This window comes from Centropristis striata, chromosome 8 (genome assembly GCF_030273125.1).
Source record: "Centropristis striata isolate RG_2023a ecotype Rhode Island chromosome 8, C.striata_1.0, whole genome shotgun sequence".
NCBI classification, from domain to species: domain Eukaryota; kingdom Metazoa; phylum Chordata; class Actinopteri; order Perciformes; family Serranidae; genus Centropristis; species Centropristis striata.
In genome coordinates this window covers 35372690-35391308 of record NC_081524.1, presented here as the reverse complement: position 1 = coordinate 35391308, position 18619 = coordinate 35372690, and the positions used below count along the sequence as shown (strand labels likewise).

The 18619-nt window shown below is 37.7% G+C and overlaps 1 protein-coding gene across 1 annotated transcript in view; it reads right to left on the bottom strand.

Annotated features, from left to right (window-relative positions):
• Positions 1-2734: 2734 nt before the first annotated feature.
• Positions 2735-18619, bottom strand: part of LOC131976571 (doublecortin domain-containing protein 2-like) — a 28568-nt gene continuing 12683 nt past the window's right edge. The window contains exons 8-9 of the mRNA XM_059339670.1: positions 5888-5958; positions 2735-4655 (exon numbers count right to left, since the gene is read on the bottom strand). Coding sequence (XP_059195653.1) covers positions 3822-4655; positions 5888-5958 — 905 coding nt within the window. The 3' untranslated portion in view covers positions 2735-3821. The remainder of the gene's footprint in view (positions 4656-5887; positions 5959-18619) is intronic.

The window sequence follows — 18619 nt, the reverse complement described above, 5'->3', positions numbered from 1 at the left end:
TGACTTGTAGTTCCATGCTGTGAATTGTGTTTATTTTTATCCTTTGACCAAACTTTGACCAAAGTTGAGTTCTGCATTACAATCCCAGATCCACAATGGCTATTTTTCTGCTCTGACAGGAATCTGACCATTGTCCATTTTAAGTGTTTCCTGATGTAACAGTGGATTCTCCCAGTGACTATTTAAAAAAGCATACATATTGGAGGCTGGATTGGATAATGAACAAATATATATCAGTGTCTATATACACTATGTCTATTTTTCAAAGAACACAATAAAATTGAAATATCTGCAGCTCAAAATGTGTGATGAATGTATCCTTTTAATAGAAACATGCAAGTACAGAAAACTAAATATCATGTCATCAATCGACTCTAAAAGGTCATATAAACAAATCAGAAAGAAATTCAGTGTGAGTCTGCTGTGTCTCAACACTGTTCTCACCTGAGTTTGACATTCTGCTGAGCCGAAATTGCTAGCCATGCTAATGTTGCTAACAGTGCTAACAACTGCAACAGTGCAATCAGCTAGCCAATTAGCTAGGCAGCAGTACATTAATACAACCGTTTCAAATGGAGAAACACACATACATTAACATGCACTGACATTCATGTGTGGCTAGACAGGCTACTGAAACAAAGAACAGAGAAATCTGAATTACAAAACTCAATGAATGTGAATTCATTCTCTGGCCGTGACGCCATTATTCCACTTTATCTCTATAAAGCAAATATTTGATTGCTGCTTCATTAATGTTCTGAATGTTGTTTACCACTTTTCAGTGGTATACACATCAGGTTATCTCCATAATTGATTATATGTTATACCTAAAGAGACATAGAAGTTATTATAATTATCGCATGGGCCATTATCTGAACGGCTTAAATTGGTGTTATTTATAGTGAATATGTCTCTGTTTTATCCAGTCTTGTACTTGTATGGCGTTTTCTATGATGGCTCATTAGGGCCAAGTATGAAAAAAAAAAAAGATAATACGGACCCGGGGGAGGGGGGTAATATTACGAGAGAAAAGTCGCAAATTTACAGAAGTGTAAATTGTCTTTGTCACGGAATCTGAACACAGACTTTTTCTTAAGCCATTATGGAGCCATTGATGCCCAGGTCTTAGAGGGCTGCACCTATTATGGAGTTTCAGTACGTAACTAAAGTGCTATTTTGTATAGGCAAGCACAAACACAGACACACTTCAGAGATGAATAAAGAATCTGCAAGAAAAAAGTTGCAGATTTGACACTTTAAATCTTGTAAATCTGCTACTTTTTTCTCGTAGATTTGCCACTTTAATGTAAAATGTAATGTAAATGTAAATGTAATGTAAAATTTTCAACTTTTTTCACGAAATATTACCTCCCTCCCCCGGGTCCGTATTTTTTGTTTTCATACTTGACCCTAATATGCCGTCGTAGTTTTCAACCCTGTTGTAATTGTATAAAAACTGTCTTGCTGTTTTAAATTGTGCCAAACAAATAAAACTTAAATCTTAACATACTTAAAATACAGGGTTAGTTCCATACACTGTAAGCAAGTCTATTTTGTTCTAAAGATAAAGTGTCCCTTTTAATGTCATGGAGAAAAACAAGAGCAAGAATGAGCAATTATAGGATTTGGTTTTCATTATTAAAGACTCCAGACTGTCAAATGTGTTCCAACATACTAAGGCTTCATTACACAGTGTAGAACCTCTTACTGTAATCAATTAGGAAAGTAATTTAGGTAAGGATAGCAGAAAGGTGTCAGTGTTGTTCAGGGACTTATTAACACCCCCACTGACACACACACACACACACACACACACACACACACACACACACACAGTAAAAGGAGCCAGCAGAAGAGATAAGACAGAATTGATGGTAACTCCAGGAATAGCACCTTGAGGATCATCACCTCGACCAGCCAGGCTGTATGACTCACACACACACACACACACACACACACACACACACACACACACCTCCCTCTGTGTCTCTTGCTCTTTACTTCTACCTCACCCTCCTCTCTCACCCTGTTCTCCAGCTCTCTTGTGAGATGGTGACTCACGAACACATTGACTGCATGGATCCCAATTTGAACAGCTGCAGGGATGAGAGGGTGGTAAGGCCAGAATTAGTTCACAGTTCACACTATGGTTTCCTGCCTGTGGGAGGCCGGTCATAGTGGCTTATGCAACCTTGTTTAAATGGAAAAAAGGGAGGCAAAATGACTGAACAAAATGACAACATGTGTTAGAAATAACGTGTTAGAAGGGGGAAAAAAGTGTTCATGTTACATATCTCATACCTCATCCTGCCTGTCTTTCTAATTAAAGATGCAGACTTTTACTTGTTATGTTTTGCATCGTGGTTATAGATAAAGATAAAGATAATACACATTATCACTGCAGCATTGTGCACACATTTTCACCAGATTTGTATGAAAAAAACTGTCTGACAAGAATACTGGAGATGTATTCTTCTGACCGACAGAAGAATGATAGAAACATATTGTTCATGTGCTGTTATGACTGTCACTATATGCATCATTTACTCAAGTACTTTGCCTTACTTTGACTTTGCATTATATAACAAACATGCTCTTTATACTACAGGTGTCTAGTTACTTTGCAGACTGAAATCAAATATGGTAAATGTAACCCAAGTATATACAGACAAAGTAGCACTAAATGAGCTACGACAATAAAAATGTTACATAACATGACAAGATTACTTTGATTTTATGAAATTTAGTGATTTTGCTACCTTTAAAGGATTCCAATACTTCTCCCAACGACAACAATAATAACTACAGATTACTAATTTGACTCTAGATGCTAAATGATTTTATCAGATAACTACTTTTGTATTAAACCTATACCCAAATGAAAGTACATCACTTAAATAATCAGGCTGTAGTCAAAGTACAGGCTTTTGAAATAAATAAATAAAAAGTACTCAGCAAACCTAAATTAAATAATTCTTCTTACTTTTCAGATTGTTTCCAGTGTGACAAACACTGTCTATAGTAAAATCTATACTGTTCATATCCGCTGACGGAAAAAAGATGACACACTTAATGCATTGTTTTTATTTTCATTATATTTTGACAAATTTGATTACAGTGAACTTATAATGAAGTGATAGCAAGTGTTTTCTTAAGGTATCTCACTGAAATGTCCTTTATTATTGCCTGATAGAAGATGTAAATAAACCAATATGCATAAGACATAATGACTGTGATGAAGGATTATGATTGGAGTAACATTCAGACACATACAGTTGCTTACAATATTACACATAGCTTATCCAAACTTACTAAAAAAAAAAAGTTCATGTGCATCACTTTCTTCTTTGGGTAATCGACAAAAAATACCATACATACAAAACAATCTTGAAAAACAATCAACGATAATCATCCCTGTTGAAAATAAACATAATTCTGTAACATTTAATGGATTATATTTCACTTCTCCCAGCTTCAGTCACTACAGTGCTCACAGACAGTGTATACTGAAACAACAAAAATAAATATAAAGCTTTTCTTTATCTGTTTTAGACATGATAGTTATGAATATTGTTTTGATGAATATATATATAGCTTTTGAATACATACCTGATATTTCAGTTGTGTTTTTTTTTCTTAAACCTGACATCATTTAGCAGCCGCTCAAAGCTTCTACTATTTTCTTGGACACTGTTTCAGTTCTACATGGCCGTCTAGGTAAACATTTCTTGCTTGTGCGTTCTGTGAATTTGCTCTGCTACCTTCATTATGCTTTGATCCTGTTGTGAAGTACTGCTCCCTATTTTCAGCACATTTCTTACCTAATCCTTCTCTTTTGTGCTTTTATCTGGATTGTCTTTGCCATCATCCACCTCTTTCTCTCCACTTGCTGTGGCATCTTTGGCTGCATTCTCATCCACGTCCAGCTCCGCTCCACTTTCCCCATCATCATCTTCTCCGTTGACCTCCCCGTTCACCTCCCTCTCCTCTTCCCCTGACTCTTTAGCACCTCCCTCTTTTGTTTTGCTCACATCTTCTTCCTGGTTACCGCTACTTGTGCTGTTATCTTCCTCTTTTGTCTCGTTATCTGACTGAGTCTTCCCTGGGTCATTGCTGTTTTCTGTCTCTTTCTGTTCCTCCCCCGTGTCTACATCATTAACTCGCTCCTCACTGCTCCTCTCCCCCTTTCCACTGTCTTTATCTTGCTTCTCTTCTTCTACACTTTCGTCTCGCTCATCCTTTTTACCCTCAGAAGATGTATGGCTTCCATCCTCTTTCTCTTTACTGTCCTGGGTCTTATCGCTGTTGCTATTGCTGGACTCCTGCTCCTCAATCTTAACCTCCTCCTTACTCTCATGTGTGACCTCCTCCTTCACTTTTTCATTTATCTCCTCCACCTTCACTTCTTCATTTATCTCCTCCTCCTTCACTTCTTCATTTATCTCCTCCTCCTTCTCCTCCGATCCTGCTGTTGCTGCTTCTCCCTCTTTTTCATCTTTTTGCTCATCATTTTCCTCTTTCTTTTCCTCTCCCTCTTTTGTCTCCTTGTTTTCCTCTGTTTCTTCTTTGCTAGCGGAAGTGTCTTCTTCTGTGGTGTTCTCAGCAGCAGCCTCCCCCTCCTCCCCCTTCTCTTTTTTATCTTCATCTGCAGATTTCTGTAATGGAATAATACCACAGAAACAATTTATAGCTCTAAATACTTTAACAGGCATACAATGTAATTGGATTGTTTACAATAATTCTCCCGCTGACCTACACTGTACTGAAAGAGAGTGACAGCACTATTGAGTCATGAGCACTTACAAATCAAGTGGGGCCAAAGTGTTCTGTATTTCTTTCAAATGCCTTTTATGGCATGCCAATCAAAATGCAACAAGTAATGATCTAACACTGAGTTGGCAAATATAAATCAAACTAATTCTTGGCAGAAAATATGGATGATATTCATCACAATTTCTGTAGCTTATAGTATTAACCCTTATGCATCAATTTAAATTTATTTTAGCTTAAAATACAGAAATATCTGCACCAAAAAATACTATATAAAAATATTTTGATATAATTTTACACTTTCGCTGAAATACATTTTTAACCAACTTTTGTCCAGATAACCATGACCAAAAATGTATTAAATTTTTCAAATTATTAACACTTGAAATGCTGGTTTGTTAAGTTATGGCAATGTTGTGATTTAAAAAAAAAAAAAAAACACAAATTCATTGTTACACACAAATTAGTTTCTGTGTACTAAATGCAAGGGGGATATTATATTTTAATCCGGGGTATGTTTATGATAAGCAACAATACTGATTCTAATGCATTACATCAAACACTGCTGTGATCCATAATACAGCAGCATTAACTCTTGTAGAAATTAAGAAAATTGCATGATTTTGTCCTATAGGGCAAACATGATAAAATGGCTGAATCTGGTGAATTACACAATAAAAGCTACAATTTTGAAGACAGGGCTCCAGATTAAAAGCTGATGCAACAGAACAATGCTGCAATGGCTGTGGGATCAGAAATTGTGGTTTTAATGGGTTTCATTGAGAATATTTGTCCTTTAGGGTCTGTAAGAGTGTTAGTAATTTGGCTACACAGGACCTGAGGTTGATCTTCCAAAATGTGGAAAAAAAAAAAAAACAATACAAAGAAAAAAATGTGCCCAAGGATGCACATGGGATAATTAGTAAAAGCAGTTGAAATAAACATTTTGGCTCATAAAAGGACATCATTCTGTTTGACAGAAAAAATTAAATGTGACAAAACACTCAAAGCACTGAACCCACAACATTATGTGAGGGCCTCATCATACATCACTTCACTAAAATGTAATTGCTTGCTCCTGTACGAGCCTTTTATGTAGAGAGCTGTATGTTCTTACCTCCTCAGCTGGGTGGTCTTGGTGGGTCTTGTTCTCAGTGTTTACATCTTCAGCCTTTGACTCCACGTCATCTGGAAATAAGAGAAAATGCAGTTATATTTCTTTTCTGTGAGTTCTTTCACAGAAAATGTGAATGTTTTTAAAGCAAAAAGCTATTTAAAGCATATTAAAGAGTGATATATGGAAGGAGCAGCCGAATATGGAAAATTAAGCCAATGAGGAACTGCCTTAATGAACCTGGTCTCACAGGAATCTGTGAAACTGACACGGATTTCGCTACAATGCAAGTTAATGACAGTCATATCCCTTGGCTATTGGTTTGTTCCAAGTCACGTGACTTTCAAGGTCCCGGCAGTAAGAACAAAAAACATGGAGGACAGTTCTCTCATTTTTAGTGAAAAAATCTATATTTTGACTTAGTTTCTGCATAAAAATGGATTTTGATCACATTTCTAGCGAGAAATATATGTTTTATTTTCTAAATATTCACTCAGTGAATGTACATAATCACTTTGTATGTTGGAATAACCACGGGATATGACTGTCATTAACTTGCATTGTAGCTAAATCCGTGTCAGTTTCACGGAAATTTGAGTGATTCCGTGGCTATTCCACAGATTTTGAGTTAAGCAAATCCATGGCTATTTCACAGATTTCTGTGAGACCATGTTGGCCTTAAACCTGCATTCTTTCTAATGGTCAGCAGGGGGCGACTCCACTGGTTGCAAAATGAAGTCTGTTTGTATAAAAGGCATCTCAAGACAGGACAAGACAATTCAAGATTTTGAATTACAAATGCAACTTGCTAACAAAGCCAGCACTAGTGTCAGCTGAAAACTTGGTGTCCTCCCAAAACTAATGAGTGACATCACAGGGGCTATGTCTACTTATTATATCAAGTCTATGGATATATAGAAATCAACACATTTCATTTTAATGTCCTTAATGGGCATGTTAGGGCTATAACAAGAGGGTGAGTTATGGGAATTTAATAGAGATGTATTCTATCTTACACAGGCTAAAGCAGACATCTCTCGGCCAAATCAGACAAAATAGAGACATAGATGTAACAAAATGGTATGAATTGCACCAAAGACATGAATAATATTTTTTCATTCATGTTATGTTTTGAATATCAGACAAAACATAATGCAGCAGAATGCAAAACAATCTCAAAGGGAACAAATTGTGGTTAAAGTAGATTAACTTAATGCCACTTTTGTGATGTAAAAATCTATTAGATTGTATCTCATTCTCTAATGTAATTTCATAGGTTTAATACAGGGAAAATTGCTGACTACTTTTCATGACCCTCAGCCCAGTCAGAGCCAATTACATCATTTCAGAAATCCATAAAACCTCTCCTATACATAAGGACGCTTTTATTCATCCTCCAGTAAGTGACTTGTTGAAATTATACATCTTTTATACCACACAGCTGCGTTTTCAGCCTTTCCTGAACAAAACACGGTACAATAGTGACACCTGGTGGTGGAGAGGAAAACCACTGGCTCGATCAGGAGAGTAAACAACTTCTCCAGACAATGAAAATGTGGCAGAGAGAGCCAGAAAACATCTCCACAGATATGAAGGTAGACTTCAACCATTGATTTTGTGTAATATGGTACCCACACACACAAAAAAAAAAGAGATTCACCACCAGTGCTGATGTGTATCTCTGATACTGCCTTTAAATGTTAAATTACTAGTTTAATTTCAATTTTTCCATATTTTTATCAACATTGTTGCAAGCTGCAGTCGATTATACTCTACCCAAGACATAAAGTATAAGACAGGCTGAATAAAGTACCTACGGCTAATTAATTGGACACAAGGGGAAACAAAGCAACAAATAAATCTGCTGTAATAACAGCCTGCAAGATTATAAGAACATATATTGGCCAGTCCCCCAGAGGAATCATCTGTCATCATTTACCGTCCAAACAACTGCATAGTGATACTGTGGATTGTGTGTTTAAATGAAGACATCACAGCACAACTGAACACCAGCTACACACTTATTTCTATTGAAGCAATCAGCTCAGCAAGGCAGGTTTGTTGGAGTGCAAAATTAATACTTTTTTTCTTCAGTTTCCATGTGAGCATGTGCATCAAAGGCCTTGGAGTAATTAACCCTAAACATCATAAGAGGAATACAACTATACGCTCTGATAAACAACATAATTACACACTTGTTTTGAAACACTGGATGAGACTGAAATTTCCAATCAGAAATAAGCAGCAAAAGAATAGTGGGGAGGAAAAAAAAGAAACAGAACAGAGTAATTAATGTGTTTAATATTAGTTTCCTTTCTACACATACCAGTTAAAGAAGAAAAATGACTCGGGTAGAGATTAGAAGAGTTTATGGAGACATTTAATGCATTTCAAATGCAAAACTGATTGAAGTTTGGCTATGGTGGGAGATGAAACGTTATGGTAATAATAACGGACCTCTTTAAGAATATTTTATGGAAATCGCCCGCATTCATTAAGGGCGAGGGCCGAACGATTGAGTGTAAGCAGTAAGCAGCGGATGAGCCGCTACGACTCTAAACATCTTAACGTGATTTGAGGATGAGGCACGGGCTCATGAAAATGCTAAATCAAATTAAACACAATATTTACAATCTCCCCGTCTTTGCTCTTCATTAAATCCAGTAGATTTTGGTTCTGCTGTTGCAAATGGCTTGACAGTTTGTGTGCAAATGTCTATCTGCCATTTTTTCTTTCATATTTAGACAAACACACACACATTTCTTGTCTTGGTTGTGCATTATTAACACACAAACTCAGACAGAGCACACCCGCACTTCAGAAGTAATGCAACATCTCATCCATCAGTGAGAGGTAAAACAAGGATGCAATTCTAAGTGTGTATAATTACTCAAGTAAATGGCTCTTGCTGCCATTCTTATGAAAGGTAAAGATATAAATGACTGTTGTTCCAGAGAAATGTAATAAAACACAACTGAAGATGAAGTGATAGCAGGTAGTAAACTACAATAACCTCCCACTTCTCGACAAGAAAACTCCATCTCTCTCTTTAAAACACACATTCTGCCTTACTGCTGCAGGATTTTACTTTTAGGGAACTGGTTTGTAACACACACACACACACACACACACACACACACACACACACACACACACACACACACACAGCAAAACAGGACTTGTGATCTCTGTCTGTACACTTCAGCTACATACAGTTACATTGTGCAGCATTGCTTTGATCTGTGTTTCCATTTGATGTGCTCATCCAATTCTAACACACTGGGGGAATCCAGTGTGCAGTTTACACCAGGTAACATGATGTAAATACTATTCCATGAATATGTATGCATTATACTCATCAACTCAATTAATAAAACAATGATATGTATCAGAGCAAAAACAACCCCATGTGGTTTCCTGTGCTCAGATGAACCCTGAACCAACTATACTGTCAGCAAGAGAACTTTTCTTTCTTTTGAATCAAGTCCCAGCACAGTGTTATCAAACAGGTGCATCATTTCATTTATTCAACAAGATATAAGCCAATATTTTATTTTATTTTTTTTTTATTTTTTTTGCAGAAGTTGTGGCAATGAGTTTAAGCTCAGCAGGGAGTTGGGTAATAAAATGAAGTGTGAAAAGCTTTTATTTTGTTGCTCAGAATGAAATGAATGCTGTGCTGTGTGTGAGTCTGAGTGTGTGTTTGTGTGCGTGCGTGTCTATGTGCGTGTGTGTACATACAGATGTGTATGTGGGGGAGGGAGGGGTGGGTTTTGTCATTTTATTGTCTGTTTTTAATTCTTATTCTTTTTTTTTGTAAAGCACTTTGTGTTACATTTCTATGTATGAAAAGTGCTATATAAATAAAGTTCGAATTGATTTGATTTGATTTGAAAGAGCTACAACCCTGATTCCGAAAAAAGTTGGAAAAAAAAAATCAGTTTTCAGTTTTTTTTAGATATTATACTGTCTTGGTACAGTAACTGGATATATGTTGAAACATTTTTTAAACGATCACATTCTGTTTGTTTTTTTAAATCGGATCACAAATGAGACAATATTAATGTGCATTACATCAGAGTTTTCTTCAGTCCTCCAGAGTGGGCAACCAAGTGTATTAGACTTGTGGGATCTAATATCATGTTTAAGAGCTTTTCCACTCATCCAGGAAGAGTTTCTGAGTAAAATCCATACAGTGCAATCATGTTCTGGACTCAACAGGAAATGTGTAGCAGACCATGGCATGGATACATTTTTTTTCATTCATTGCAAATGGAACCACAAATAGTTTTGTTGTCGATGTGTGTTGCTTTCAACAGCTGTGGAGTCACTATGCTGAAGAAACCTTCTGTTTGTGCAAATCATTTATTCCAGTTTCTCTGGAAGCTGTTATGTCATTTTTTCCTACTGAACCGAATAAAGTTTCTCTCAGTCTGGAGACATTGCTAGAAAACCATGTTAGTGATGGTTTCCAGCTCAGAGTGAACACAAAATAATGGAAAACATTTGTATTTATTAAACTTATTGCACTGCTTATGAGAAAATCATGTGAAAATATCTGTATCCAGTATTTACTGTGAAAACTTATAGTGATAATATTCATAATAGATCAATCACAGTAGGTAGTTTTGCCAATGTGCGACTTAAAAAGAGGGAACACTGACCAAAATCAAGCCTTTATCTCCACCACTTGATGGAATACACATTTGTTGTTGCATCCTTTCTGCTGTTGATACTTGCACCATGAGACACTGTAGAACTGTGAACTCTGAAAGGCTAAAATCTGCTGTGAAAAGCACACTGGGAAACATGTTCTTTTGATGCCATGGTCAATAGTATGCCTGTGTGCTTTTTTATTTGTCTGTAGGAGGGCAAAGTCTTTGCTCTTTGAAATCTGCTTCTAAAAAATCAACGGCAGAGGTTATAGTTCTACATCTGTTTATGCTTATAAACCAAAGCATGGAAAAAAATCGCTGGCATGGCCTCTTCAAGCCAATTCTACTTTCAGTGGATTAGCTCTCCAGTGTTAAATAAACACTTGACGTACTACTTAATGTGCTTAAATCACTCCATGCAACACGCCCTGTAGATCACCATACAGTACAGTATATTGCTTATTTACACCCAGCTGATTTAACCCACTCAGCACATGGCTGAGTTATGGCGGGGTGTAAAACAACATGGGTAGTAACTGTGAATGGTAATTATGAAATGTTGCCACTCAGCAAGTGTGCTCCAGTCACTGGCCGGGGTCCTGTTAAAACATTTAATGACTGTATGGCCGGCCACCATGAGAAAGGCTCGGTTGGTTTATAGTGATGTAACACACAGAAAAACAATCCAGCTGCTTAATGTAAAATCTGATGACTGGATATTTCGCTTGTTCATCTGTTTCTGTCTCTCTCATGCATATATACAATGTATTTTAATGCCATTCATAGGTTTATGCGACAAAATAGCATGCAGTGAAGAGTCAAGAGAATCACTGAGGTTAGGGTGATGCATGTTTTGCAGTTAACAGTCTGGTAAATCACAGCAGAGCACATCAAACTTATCATATTTGTAATGCCAATGGTGTGTTCGCACAAAACATGAAGCAATTCTTTCGTGTGATGACACAAAGTCAAAGCAAAGACACGGAAACATCATATGACTAGTTACATTTTTTCAGCTCCAACAAAGAAATTGCATGTTGCTGTGTTGCAAAGCCCTATTAGCCTTAAAATGTCCCTGCATAGTTTACCTCTGATTGATCCAAACTCCATTCACTGAACAAGCATTTTAAGAGTTGTTGCTTGTCTATCTTGTTGTCAGACCTGATAAAGCACAAATTCAAACTTTTTACTCATCAGTACCATGTAGTTATTTTGGAATGCTTTTGATCCATTATTTTGAGTTTTAACGCTTTAATAGCACCATAGCAGCAATAATCCAGCAAGTTCTTGGAGAAGCTGTGACATTCACTGATCTGTGTGCACCTCTGAAAGGCGTCTGGTTTTCTGACATACCTGGGACTTCCACAACAGGTAAGAAGCATTAGTGGTAATTTTGGTCATGGGTGATGATGGAATAGGGCAGTAGTTCTCAACCTTTTTGAGTCGCGACCCCCAATTTAACATGCATGTTGTGCGCGACCAGCGCTCACTGAACACAATCTCACGCGCACAGTTCAGATCATACAAACTCAGTTGATACAACAAATTTTGGAGAAATAATGAAGCAAAAAATGACCCAAAAAAGAAACAAAATGACCACAAAATGATCATAAAAAGACATAAAATGACAAAAAAGACACAAAATGACCAAAAAAAGACACAAAATTACCAAAAACAGACACAAAATTACCCAAAAAAGACATTAAATGACCAAAAAGACTAAAACACATGAACACTTTTACACAGTGGAGACAGAGCTGACTTCCAAAATGATTTGGCGACCCCCAGAAAACAACTCGCGACCCCAATTGGGGTCCCGACCCCAAGGTTGAGAATAGCTGGAATAGGGAATAGTGGCATTGTTTACACAAGTAATGCCAATTAACACAAATGTGATGTGACTGTCCAATGTGAATTTGCTCCATGTTTAGTGCAAACACACCAAAATGCTTTGTAAATGCCAAATTTGTGACTCAATAGTCAATACAACAGCTTTACTAAAGGTGCATATTATCACTTTAATGCACCAAGTTGAGTCTACTACACTACTTAGCATGTAAAAAAGCTTTAAAAGACCTTCTATGGCTCTGGAGGAAGCTTTTCTATTGATAGATACTATTAAGTTGCATTATTTAAAAAAATAGGTTTCCACTGTTTTGGAGCTTGACCCATACTACAGTATAAACATTACAATATTTCTGCCCTTGCTGCTTCACTTTTTAATTTCTGTATATCTTAAATCTGTCTCTTCTGAACCCCTCAACTTTGTGGAAGGGAAATGTTAAATTGCTACATTGTCCCTTAAAAAGCTTTCAATCAATGAGCCTGGTGGAAACTGTGCTTCGGGCAAAAATCTCTGAATTAAATATCTAAATCGTATAGTTAATAGTTAATAGTTCTACTGTATACAATCCCTTTTGTCCTAAGAGTTAATAAACACATCATATTATCTAGAGTGAACTTATTCAGTAGTGTAGAAAATGCCTCTCATCTATTAGTGTGCAGCCCTGTGCTCAGATAGCTTTGACATTAAAAGAGAGAAAGCTCTGCTTAACAATGTTGCAGTCAGACAGCCAGAGAAATATTTATAAAGGTCGTGGCTTTAGTTAAATATTTTAATAATTCATAGTTTGTTCTCTCTCATTTTTTTCACAGTTGCCTGAAACCTTAGCATCCAATGTCTTTATCATATGAAAGGTTCATTCTGAATCACTTCAGTCTAATTAGTGCTATATGAGGAATTTTTTTTTTTGCGATAAATGGGAAAAAAAATGTTCTTCTTAAAACAAAACAAAATTTAATGCTTTAAAATACAGAAATTTTATTTATGAATGTTCGGAGGTCTTACCAACAAATAACTTTGGCTACATTCAGTATGACTGAATATTTTAGTTGAATAATGGTTGCTATTTTTTTTGTTAAATTATGTCTTGAATTACATTTCTATTAACACAAGCAGAGCCCTCCCTAAGTAAGAAACAGTTACTTTAATATTTTTTACATTTTCTTCATGTGAGTTATATTTTGCCATGCTTAAATGCTCTCTTTGCACCCTAATGCAACTGCATTCTTAGGACTAAATTGACATACAAGCACAGCATTTGAAAGTGTTTGTGTGACTGCATTATAATTGACAGTGATGGACACAAAGCACTTTGCTCTGGCAACACAGCCACTTCCTCAGCCCAGCTCCAACACATGATGTAAACTTCAGATCTCCACAAATGTCAGATATTCACTCTTGCCATTTAGGGTTGAATGTCAAATCTGTTTCAGTGTCTCAGGCTGGTACAAACCCTGCAGATGCTGATGTTCCTATCACAGCTCCTCCAGATGTGCGTCTACTAGCTAAACCTTCAAAAAAATAAAAAATGCAAAAACGCAGAGAGCAGGCTAGATTAGAAGTGACAGAAATTAAGAAAATTTGTGTCATTGAAAGTGTCACACGTTACCCTAACCCTATACTTTACATGTCACAGCCAGCACTGTTGTATGTCACAGCTGAAACACTTGTTAACAGATTAATGTGGCAGATTAGTCCAGCTACCCTGCACTTTAATCCAGTAATCCTGCATCAAAGGGTCATGAAGAACCTTTTTTCTGCCGTAGTGAAAAGGGAGAGATGAAAGGAGAGGAAGAATGAAGGAGGGGATTGGGAAGGATGACCGTGTTGTCTGAAATGTGACATGCAAGCGTGTGCACAGAACACACATATAAATGCTGTTAAAGCAGTGTTCACAAACCACACTTTCTAAGAACTTGGCAAGGAAATAACTTCCTTTAAATGTTGCAATCTCTCATCCTTCGCTGCTGAGCCTCTTTTTTTGACACAGACACACGATTTCAGACACACAGCGTCTTTGTGTACATGTCTCCTGCCTCCCAGCGCTGTTTTGAACCCTATTTCTCTCTGACAGGCATTATAGATACATATGCTAACAGGGCTAATTCCCAGAGGCAGCATCACATTTTATGACACCAGAGGCAGAAGGTTGATCTGGATGGCTTGTACATGTGCAAAGGCGTGCATAAACGCGCCGACATCCAAGCATAGCAATCTTTATTTCTCTTACATTCAACTTGCATAAAATACGAAGAATGTTTGAGTTTTGGAAAGTAGTTTTTTATTCTACAAAAAAAATACCCCAACTTCCTTGACTTCAAATCAAAACCTCTTCAAGGAAAATTATAGGAATGGACATAATGTGGAGGCATTGTGTGGAATGAATTGAACTGCTCTATTAAAAGAGGTAGCCTTGTTCGTTAAAAGGAGGAAGCAGGCTACTCAGAACACGAGGTTTTGTGTAAAGTGGATGTCCTTGAGGTTTCAATGCGAGCCCGGAGCAGAGTTACCTGAGCTATTAGCAACTCTCCGGCTGCAGACTAAGAGATGTGAAACAAAAGTATGAAAATTTCTGATATATTGAAACGGTACAATTGTGTTTCTGTGTGAATGGGAGGAAAGCATCAGGGTGCATGTCTTCAGATTCTTGCTATGGTGATATCAACAATTCACTGGAAAGCTTTTAGATTTGTGTGGAACTTTTGATTTACAGGACTGGAAATCAAGTCTTTACAAGTCTTTTATAGCGTTGTGGCTTATGATTGTGGTGCAAAGTTAAGAGCCTGAGGTGATTGTGTCAAGGTGGAATTTTCTCCAACTGAATAAACCTGGAATATTTAAAAAGACAGTTCAGAAAGAGACACAATAAAAATGGCCAGAATATGTGTTTTCTCCATAGACTCCATAAAAGAAATAGACGTAGCTGCCGTACTCTTTTGAAGCATTGAGTTTTACATTTTGAAACTATAAGCAGCTGTACATTATTTTAGTATCATCAATTGGTGGATAAGAAGCTAGCCCTGCCCTAAAGCATACCCTGCTCTATCGTGTATGTAATTGAAATTAGTGGGCTCATTTTCCTAGAGACTTCTATACAACTGGACTTCTTTGGTCAACCAGTGGAGTTGCCTCCTGCTGGCCATTAGAAAGAATGCACTTCCCCAACATGATCTCACAGAAATCCGTGAAATAGCCATGGATTTCGCTTAACTCAAAATCTGTGGAATAGCCACGGAATCGCTCAAATTTCCGTGAAACTGACACGGATTTCGCTACAATGCAAGTTAATGACATAGTCATCCCGTGGCTATTCCAACATACAAAGTGATTATGTACATTCACTGAGTGAATATTTAGAAAATAAAACATATATTTCTCGCTAGAAATGTGATCAAAATCCATTTTTATGCAGAAACTAAGTCAAAATATTGATTTTTCACTAAAATGAGAGAACTGTCCGCCATGTTTTTTGTTCTGACCGCTGGGACCTTGAAAGTCACGTGACTTTGAACAAACCAATAGCCACGGGATATGACTGTCATTAACTTGCATTGTAGCGAAATCCGTGTCAGTTTCACGGAAATTTGAGCGATTCCGTGGCTATTCCACGGATTTTGAGTTAAGCGAAATCCGTGGCTATTTCACGGATTCCTGTGAGACCAGGTTGACTTCCCTATTGACTTCGCTTTTCAGACCCAAAGGTTGCTGCTTGGTTTTCACAGGGAGTCCTCAGACAAGTCAATAACCGTATCCACAGTATCATCAACCCCTAGTATGGAGGTATTATTCCAATGTAAATTAATGTAAATCAGCTCTGCAACCATTACTAAAAAAATCAAGAGAAAAAAAAAATCGAATGGATTACAACATGCATTTCTGTGCCAATACTCAAACTGCAGCACCTCTATGTCACGTATCAATGCTGTAGATTTCTTGGTTGACTTCTCGCCACTACCGAAAGAACATTGTTTTTTGTTTTTTTTATCAGATACCTCCCATGTTCAGAATAGACCTGACAAGGACACACACATAATGTGGCAAATCAGAAAGTCTCCTCACTAATGTATGCAGTGCATACAACACATGTACGAGTCTAGATAATCAGTACCCCCTTCTCTTTCCCTTCTGTTGTGCTTTGTCTCTCCTCTCTATTTGCTCTTGTCCATACCTTTCTGTCAGTCTTTCCTTCTTGAAGTACTAGGCTCTTTTGTTGATTTTCAGAGCAGCAATTTGGCCCCAGCAAGGGGCAGAGGCAAGTAAAATTCTGCTTTGATGACTCTAAATGGAGAGATTATCCAAATGAAAGGCAATTATCCAAACCCCACCCATCCCTCTACCCTTCAATACCCCCCCTCCACTCAGTGCTCATGCTTCTACATCTTAGGCTATTCATCAAACTCAGTATTTGATTCCACCTCTACTCCTTTTTTCTCTTCTCCCTCCTCATAATGCCCTCCCCTCATCACCACAGCCTCTTATTACTTCTTCTTTAACCTATTCTCCCTTCTCTTTACATCCTTTCTCCCCTCACCTGTCAAAACACATCCTTTTCTCTTCCTATCTTTTATTCTTCTCTCTTTTCCCCTCATTCCTGCTGCTTCTATTTTTACTTCTTCTTCTCTCCACTCTCCTCAAGGGAGCCATTAACCGAACTGGTCACAAAGGCCCTTTAAGAAAAGAGAACACTGATAAACATCCTATTTCTATTTTGAGGTTAGCAACAACTGCTGATTGGTTAACCTGAATGTGTTTTTGATCACTGGCCAAATTGGACCAATAATTTACTCAATTTAAAATGGCTCCCATGAAGTACAACTATGTTGGGTGAAGCGTACGACAGGCAATGCGTCTTGTTGGTTAAGTCTTTTAAGCCAAATGTCTTTGTTAGAGTAAGTTCAAATTCATTCCATGACCTTTGCTGCATGAGTTGTCGCACTGCCTCCCCCTTGTCTTTGCTGTCACTCACCGCTGTGTTCACTCTAATGAAGCAGAAAAGTCAGAAGCTTTACAATACACCAGACAGAAACTGCTGGAGTTATCCTCAGTCTGGCTCCCAGCAGCTGATAGACAGTGAATAATGGGGACTGGCGTACCGACGCACACACGCAGACACACACAAAAACTAACCTCCCTGTCACAACAGAGTCAGGGCAGAACAGAGGGAGAATCTCCAGTTACGGGGTCACTCCGTTTCAATCGTCTTCTCTTTATCTCTCTTGATCATTTGCCTGTTTCAAAGCCTTTCAGTTCGATCATCCCTCCATCCTTTCCTCCCCCTCCTTCTTTCACAAATACATTGATAATGACATGACACCTTTATAATAATCTTTTGTTTTCATTCCAATGTTCCAGCACACAAGAGATCTGAAGTGTGGGTTTCATGCTGTGTTCTTTCCACAGCCTCTGCCAGTCAGACAACTTTTTGGCTGTGTTCCTTTTGGCACCAGATTGGGATGTGTTTACCTCAGCCAGGGCAGGATTTCCCATAGGGATGAAAACACCAAAAAACACCTCTCTGCTGCTGTGAATCACTGAACAAAGCTGAAATATGAACACTGTGCCCCTATTGAGAAGCTAAACTGGACAAACATGACCACTAACTTAGCGGCTAATGGGTGCACAAGCAATTTGTTTTCAGTTTCTGAATGGGTAGATATGATTTGACCACTTGTTTGCTTTTGGGAAGCCAAATGCACAAATAACATCTTAGCATTGATTTGCTTTGGGAGAGAAGATGAACAAAAAGAGTAAAGATACATTTGGGAAGCCTCAATCTGCTCTATTGGACAAAACTCTATTCAGCACCACGGACAGAGACACAGAGGCTGCATTACAAACCTTTCACCGAGCTACTCAGCCAGACACATAAAGAAATACTGCGCCTTGTAAACAAGACAGCATTTGAAAAAAAAAAAGACTTTACAGGTCAAACAGTGAAGGATGCATGAGAATGTGATATGCTCTCCAAAGCCATTCAAACGATCTTTTCTAATGCCTGATCTTGTTTTCCGAGCTGTCTGTCTGTTAATTCAATCTTTGGTCAATGTCACCCAAGGGGACCAATAATGCAACATGGTTTTCTCCGCCAGTAATACGACATGCCACACAATCTGATGCGCAGAGGATTTTGAGGGTGACATTACAGGTTTCAAATGTACACACACACACACACACACACATTCCTCAGTGCTCTCTTTTGATGCAAAATGCCAGCTCCCCTGAACCACAGACACAATT